Source organism: Poecilia reticulata, linkage group LG7 (assembly GCF_000633615.1).
Source record: "Poecilia reticulata strain Guanapo linkage group LG7, Guppy_female_1.0+MT, whole genome shotgun sequence".
NCBI lineage: Eukaryota > Metazoa > Chordata > Actinopteri > Cyprinodontiformes > Poeciliidae > Poecilia > Poecilia reticulata.
The window spans coordinates 15,702,418-15,710,476 of record NC_024337.1 but is presented as its reverse complement, the minus strand read 5'-3'; the positions used below and the strand labels follow the sequence as shown (position 1 = coordinate 15,710,476).

General features: G+C 36.5%; 1 protein-coding gene across 3 annotated transcripts in view; it reads right to left on the bottom strand.

Moving 5' to 3' along the window:
- LOC103467808 (complement receptor type 1-like) overlaps window positions 1-4,771 on the bottom strand; it is a 12,560-nt gene extending 7,789 nt beyond the window's left edge. For all 3 annotated transcript variants that reach the window (XM_008414481.1, XM_008414482.1, XM_008414483.1), the window contains exons 1-8: window positions 4,663-4,771; window positions 3,850-3,944; window positions 3,555-3,743; window positions 3,240-3,336; window positions 2,504-2,577; window positions 2,244-2,423; window positions 1,969-2,148; window positions 1,239-1,298 (exon numbers count right to left, since the gene is read on the bottom strand). In XM_008414481.1, coding sequence (XP_008412703.1) covers window positions 1,239-1,298; window positions 1,969-2,148; window positions 2,244-2,423; window positions 2,504-2,577; window positions 3,240-3,336; window positions 3,555-3,743; window positions 3,850-3,907 — 838 coding nt within the window. In that variant the 5' untranslated portion in view covers window positions 3,908-3,944; window positions 4,663-4,771. The remainder of the gene's footprint in view (window positions 1-1,238; window positions 1,299-1,968; window positions 2,149-2,243; window positions 2,424-2,503; window positions 2,578-3,239; window positions 3,337-3,554; window positions 3,744-3,849; window positions 3,945-4,662) is intronic.
- Between the last annotated feature and the right edge of the window lie 3,288 nt (window positions 4,772-8,059).

The window sequence follows — 8,059 nt, the reverse complement described above, 5'->3', positions numbered from 1 at the left end:
AACACGGCAGGTAGACATTGTGCGCAGATTGTTTTAATGAGGGGGTATTATGTAAATTTTACTTTTTTGAGATTTATGTAATCTTATGTTATTCCCTCATCTAAAATCAGACCTTGAAGGTTGTTTTGATTCTTTAATACACGTTTGAGAAATCCTTGCATCTCCCATGGCAACCATTCAGAAGTGCACCCACCGCTCAATCCCACAAAGTGCCACCTATTTCCACAAAACTCCTCCTAGCAGCTCCTCTTTCAAGTTTTCCCCACTCCAGACTAGCAGCAACATCAATTAACAGATTGCATCATGGTGGAACTACAAGTTTGCTGAGCGTTTGTTAACGGCATATTGAGAAACTTTGTTTTGATGACATGCTAAATGTGGAGTGCAGGACAGAGTAGGAGGTTCTTAAAGAGACAAATATATATATATATATATACATATTTTTATTTTTTTTGGCTCTAGTGGCCTTTATTTGATAGTTAATTAACAGGAAAGTGGGTAAGGGGCAAAGGTCGCCAGGCCGGGAATTGAACCTGCAACAACCGCGTTGAGGACTAAGGCCTCTATATGTGTGTTGTGCTTAACCCCTGTGCCACCACAGCACACCCCATAGATATAATTTTTATAAACAACTGAGGGTAACAGTTACTTAATTGTGCTATAAAACACCACCATGTGTTTGAAAAATACATAACACCCTCACTTTAAGCTTTGCTTTTCATAAGAAAACACAACTTCTAATTCGTTCAGTTTAGACTTGCAGGCACTACTTGCAACACTGATTTTAGTCCACTCCTACAACTTATAAAACAGACATGGTTTCCCCTCAGCCCTCTACTGTTGTTGCGAGGAATGGCCATTTTGAAATGCAAAGTTGGTCTTAGAAATTGTAATTTGGGGTAGTCGGAGTTTCTCTCACTTTCAGAGAGAAATGTCCGACTTCGGGGAGCGTTTCCAGATCCAACTAGAAACTTGGAATTTCTGAATTTGAGGACAACATTCACTTGCTGCTTAAAACTGCATATTTAACCCATTAACAGGTAACATGATCACTGGATAATTAGTTATTCACTTCACTTTAGTGGTCATGATGACATACCTGAGCAGCATGATTGTTTTCCGTCGTTTTTTTTTTTTGAGCAGCTACAATATCGCTCCCACATTTACACAGCTCCCATCTATATCATATTGCAAAATCAGGCATTTTTCACAAGTTACATGTAAGTTAACGTACTTACCTCTAGGTTTTATTGTGGTGGTAGTGGGAGTGGTAGTTTTGACAGGAGGTGGAGTTGCCCCTGAGAAAAACAAAGTGTAATAAGGAGAAGATCATCTTGGTAACAATAACTCCTTATATTTAAAATAATGAAAGAAATATAAGCTGAACAGGCTGGAATTCAGCATCTGAAGAAATGACAATCTAAAAAAAAAAACCTTCAACTTTGAAGTCTGGAAAAAGGTCTAAAAATATCTTGCACAATTTTTCCAAACAGGAAAAGCCTGTCACACCCCATGCTCAGTAAAATTATCGAGTCCACTCATCTTTGCCTAAATTCAACTTCAGCTAAAGTCACATGTAAAAAAAGGGGAAGTGATAAGTCAAATTTCCTTTTAAAAGAAAAAAAAAAATTCTCCACAAATTCAAATTAGAGATAGTAATTAAGAAATTATTTTAAGTAGAAAATGTAAACGAACTATCAGTACCAAATAACACAGCACATTATCTGAAGAAAGCAAACGTAGTGGACTGTGGCAAATGATTAAAGTTTTATGGATGTGGAGTCGGTTGGACCCCATATGTAAATACAAGGGTTAATTGATCAACAATTTACAAGCCCCAATTGCCACACAGCAGGGCCATCACAGAGTCACTTTTTAGCAGCTTTTTTTATTACCATGTAGGGAAATTAATGTTCAGATTATGATGTGCATTATTTTATTAGTGGGTTTTTTCCCCCACATACTTACTTTTACATTCTGGTAACGATGGCAACCACTGATTAGTTATATCGCATGTCACAGTAGACGGGCCATGCATTATGTATCCGGGTTTACAGCTGTACGTCACTGTAGCCTTGTGTCCATGTGGAGGCCGAGAACCACTTTCAAAGACAGCATTTTCAATTACAGGATCTCGACATTCAACCGCTAAAAGCGAAGGGAAAGGAAATTATTATTGTCACAACAGTAATCAGTCATAATTTTGTTATCAAATTTGAGACCAAAAACAGCCCAATACTTACTGACACAGGTTGGAGGAGAAGGGGAGAATTCCCCACCATCAGAGCAGGCTATGTCTTTTGGTCCATTAAGTACAAATCCTTTCTCGCAGGAGTACCTCGCAACGTCTCCGAAATTATAGAAATCTTTGTTTGGATAAAATGCGCCGTTTGCCACTGGTGCTGGTGTGGTACACTGCACCGCTGCAAAACAGAATTAAGTTTTTCATATATCAGATCCTTTCAACCTTCAAGAAGCTGAGATGAACAAAAAGATCACCAACCGTCACATGTTGGTAACCTGCCATCCCATCCGTTGACTTCGCATCTAAAAGTCGACTTCCCAACCAGCATGTAACTAATGAGTGAGTGGAGAAATAAAAAGCATTTAATTTAACAACACTGAGACAAGCAAACAGATCGTTGTCTTGATTTCACAGCAAAATTAGCAAAAAGAAAATGCTGCTACTTGCTTCCAACAACCAAGAGGGTTGAGCATCAGTTCAGCTGCTTCACTTACATTTTACCATATTTGCTTTGGCTGGGGATTTTTCTATAGCATTGATGTGTGTGTTACCACAATGACAGGAAAGATTTCAGTAATTATCTTAGTGGAGCATGCTACTGTCCATTAATCTGGGAGAGGATACAAGGCCAATACCACACAATTTGAAATCCATCATTCCACAGCAAGGCAGATTATTAGTAAATAGAAAACACCTAGAATCGTTTCTAATTGGCCTTACGTTTTTGAAAGTCAAGCTGTACAACACACAAAGCTCCATTTCAAATGCTACAGGTTTTTGGTTTTTGCATGGAATTACCACTAAATTCTCTGACAGTATATTTAGAAGAAAATACCTATTTTAGATTTTTTTTTTATATTCTTCCACGGGTTGGTTATATTTTTTTTCCAGACTAGTCTTACATTTAGTTTCAATAAAAGCATTACAGTATGACTTCATTGTTTACATATACAAAAGGTGCATTCTTAGATAAAGTTATACTTATGTTACTAACCCCCGGTTACAAGTGACCGTAGCTGTATCACCAAACTCATTTCCGTCATAATCAACTTGACCATTAGACACCTCACCCAAAGTGCCACAAGATTTCCCTGGAACAAGAAAAGGGAACAAAATTACACTTAAACTACAATTTATTGGACATTGCTACTAAAAAACATGTGGGGGAAAAAATAGTAAAGTAGCATTTTATAATGTTAAAATATAAGTGTTTGATTTTTGAGAATACTACAATTTCAAATTGTGAGTAAATTATTCTACTGTTGTATCATGGAGAATTTCATGGTGCGATTTATTAAATAATACTCACTTTCGCATTGCAGCCGCACAGGACTCCATGTGCCAGCAGTGCATGTGATAGATGTAGATCCTCCAGCAGGTGTGTAGCCGGGATTACAGACAAAAATAACTTTGCCACCATCTGGAAATGTTTGCTGGGTAATGAAGTCATTCCTCAAATCCATGTTGGCTCCTGCAAGAGGTCTGGAGCAATCTTGTGCTAGATTATTTACAAGTTTAAGAATTCGTTGAAAAGATGGGCGTGAGAATTGAAAAGTTCAATAACTGTCAGGTTGCGCATGCTCGGTGTCCCCGTTTGAACTAACCTTGAGCAATTATGGCAAAGCCAAGACTGCCGAGTATAAAGACAGCTGTAATATCCATGGCAGGATCTGGGGCAGTAATCCAGTGACAACAGTTTCTTTCCGGGAAAAGATGCAAGCAAATATAAACAGGAATGTTTATATTTGTTTTACATACGAACAATGACAGCCATTCAGTTTCAATAATTTTCATGTTAGAAAACAAATTCTATTCATTCGGTAGAAACAAAAACCAACTGGGTTACTAACGTATGTTTAAGTGAAAGAAAGCATCCATTGTAATAATTGATCATATTTCTGAAACAGAATGGTACTCCAAGCAAATTCTGTTTTTATCACCAAATCAACTTAGCGTCTAACGAGGCAGAAATATACATAATATTCTTACGTTTTAGGAAAACCAACTCGACAAGCAACATCACGCAAAAGAAGCCCAGCAATAAACAGAGTTTTAAAAGAAAATAAGTGGCTTGTTTACTGTGTAATATCTAAACATGTGGGCGTCGCGGAAACAACGGCCTAAATTAATCCTAATGTAGCTTCAGTTTCACTGTAATGCAAGCCGAAGTTGCCAAAAGGTCCATTCATTTTGAAAAATACAGGAAAAAGTACACCAGACAGTCTGAATCGGCTGTTGATAAATACATATTTATATTCGATTAAAAAAACGTACCGCGTTCGGCTAGCTAGCTGAATGTTAGCTGAACAGACACCATCAAACATAACTGAAACAAACCGAAAATTACTGAAAAGTACCATTCTTTGCTCTTTTATGCATTAATCTAACAGATTTAGATATAGCAGATTCGGACTTACCCGCTTTAAACACCTCCGAATCAAACCCGAAGAGACACTTCCTGTTAGTGCAACACTTCTTTTTGAGGAGGGCGTGACCAGAAGTGACACACTTTACTGATACGCCATTACGTATGAGTGACATGCAAGTACGTATGGCATAACTTACGGTCACTAAAGTTGTACAAGTTAATGCAACTCATAATGATCAAGTTTGTCGAATTGTGTAAACTTAATATATACAATTTGCACATACTAACATTTTTCAGTTTTAATAATTTGATTTTTAAGGCAACGAGTTTGCATATTTTTTTAGTAAGGTGAACTAATAGATTCTAAAATGTACTTGCACATTTCATTTACTACATTAAAAAAGTTGAGTAATTTATACATTAATTTATACAGTAATTTTATTTAATCTGCTTGATAAAATTAAGTTCATTTTAATTGGATTTTATTTTTCATGTTAAGAAATGTATACGTACTTTAAACAAATAACAGTACTGCTTGATCAACATAAATAAATTACGCAAATTTTTTCCTTTATTTATTTATTTTTAAGTAGACAGAAAGTATTTGTAGATAAGTGTAGATAACACAAGTGTACCTGAGGTTAAGGAAAGGCTTTGCAACCCCCTCTAAACAGAGGAGACCGATTTGTCTTTCTTTCTTTAGGTCAGGACATGATTTTGTTGTCCATTTAAGGGATTTTTGTTTTGTGATTCCAGTTCTGGTGGTAATCAGGCCTGAGTGTGGCCTTTAAATTAAACTCAAAATTGGTAGCGTTACAGTTGATTCATAATTTAAAAAGTGGTTAATATTTGTTTCCAGAAATTGCCACAATTGTATGAATGTCTTTTTTCCGTAATAAATAAAACTATCATTTATAAACTGAATTTAGTCTTTATTGAGATCATCTTTGTCTGACACTCAAATCTGTGTGATGGTCTGAAATCAAAAATAGATTCAATCTGTAGAGGAGCACTTTTCCACAACTTATGTTGGTTCTGATCTCAGTTTAGGACCACTTTTGGTCTAAAATGTGACAGATCATGATCCCTGATCAAAACAAATAAGGGACAGATCTCTTGCTGAAGATATATCACAATCACATCACTTTGCTTACAGAAAATTTTGAGCAGTCTATAAAATAACAAAGCAGATATAAACCATCCCCCTGGCAGGTTTGAACTGACACATGGTAAAATGTTGGATAGCATACTTCTCTTAACTAAAAAATTATAGTACAAAGCTGCTAAACTACAAATAGGCTATACAAAATGTAGAAATCAACTGCATGTGTTAGTGGACCCAAATGAGAAAATACATTTAAGCAGGATGTAGCACAATAATTTTCAGAAAATATCTGTGAGACTTGAGCATTTTATAAAAATAAACTTTTAATGTCCTACTCCTTCCAACAATCTGTCTGAATGGAGCACAAGAAAAATATCTAAACATCCTGCAGAGAACACAGAATGAATTTTAGGAAATTATGGGTGTGCCATTATTGTTCTGAGTAACTATACACTGACTTCCATTTCAGGAACACTCTTTTTATAAACCATGGTTTCTGTTTGGTCATTTGCAATGCTTTGGGTGGGACAATGAAAATCCTGAAACAAGATATTAATAGAGTATGATGTAATATATAAACATTTCCCACTAATTTCCTCTTCAACCTCAAAATCATAAATCTCCCTGTCGAGACAAGTCGAGCTTATCCCACTTCCCCATGCTGGAGATTTTAGTTTAATAACAATAAGTAAAGTTACCTTTAAAATTCATTACACAGGTGACATCAAGACCCAACAGTAGAGTCAGACTGTATTAAAATTAATCTGGTTGTGTGCATTGTAATTGTGTCCTGCAAACTCTGCTTAGATTCTTCTTTTTTCTATTTAATCATAAAAAATCATAGTCAGGCAGAAAGAGAGTCATGAAATAGGAAGAGCAGGTTTCCTGAAAAAAGAGGAAGTTTCCAGATTGCATGAGTATAAAAATAGTTCAGACCATTCCTTGTTTTAACCATTAAAGGTTTAATAAAATCTAAACATTTTGAGTAATTGGATAAAACCCAGAGTAAAATACTTAAATTAATAATAATAACTTATAATTAAGCCAATAATTAATATTGGTTTAACCAGTGGTTGATATTGGTTTGATTATAAGAATATTTAAAACTTACTCTTACACTTGTGGAAGTACTTAAAGGTGAAACAAGTAGATGTAACTTGGTATCAAATAATTAGAATAATGAATTATTCTTGGTTTCTTTTCAGAAATGTCTAATAATTCACATTATGATTATAATAAGAGTAACTAATAAGTTATGGTTATTGTAATATCATAAATGAATGCTAAACCAGAGAAACTAAAAGGTTATAAATGTGATTTTGACATTGAACTGGAAACGGTGTAAAATGTGTAACTGTAATTAAAGGTCACTGATGTTGTGTTGAAGGTAGATAGTAGGTGTAAGGTTAGGGGGAAATAAGAACTGATGGGAGAGCGGAGGTAACCAAGGCCTTATTGCTAAACTTTAACTTTCCTAAGAAAAGGTTGGGCAAGCAACAGACGTAGGTGGACTGTTGAGCAACTCGGGGATCATTGAAACAGACATCAGGTCATAAGGTCTCCAAGGTGATGGACATCAGATCCTCTGTCCAAGCAGTCAGCCAATGAGACAGGCACAGCAACAAAGCTAGCCAATGCAAACGCACCAAAAGGTGGATAAACCCTTTAWAAGGTGGGTGCAAMAGAGGAATCTTTGGTTGGATCCTTCAGGCAGCTTCGAGCCAAGATCGAGATGGACAAAGAACTCTGCAGCTGAAGAAGAGCCGGGGCCACAGAGCCGGAGACTGTTCTGCATATGGGGACCAACCCGTTAGCAACATGTGGCTTCAAATCGCACTTCTCTCATCAGCTGGGTTCAGACCCCAAAGACAAAGACCAAGACAAAGATGAAGATAAAGACAAAGGCGTGTTCCTTTGTCTTTATCTTCTGGTGTGTTCCTTCTGTGGGACAAGGAAGATCGTGAGAAGGGAGCTACAGAGCTGCAAGACAAGAAGCTGAGGACTGCTACGCGCATGAGGAAGTCACCCTGAGGCCCGAGACCTGCTGCTCTAAGTCAGTACTCTTCCTGTAACACCTTCTTCATCATCAGGCCAGTTCTGGGGTTCAAGATGCCAAACTCCGTCTGTCTCTCTCAAAGTTTCCTTTTTTTAGTTCTCAGTGTCAGCATTAGGGAAAGATAGRCTAGATTATTGATTTTACTTATTTGATTATTTATGCTACTGAATTAAGCTGTACTGACCCTTGCAAAATTGCCTTACTAATAAACTAATTAGCACTAAGAAAATCTAAAAGATGTTGTGGACATTCAATTAATGAGTCACCTTAAAGTTCTTTGATGGT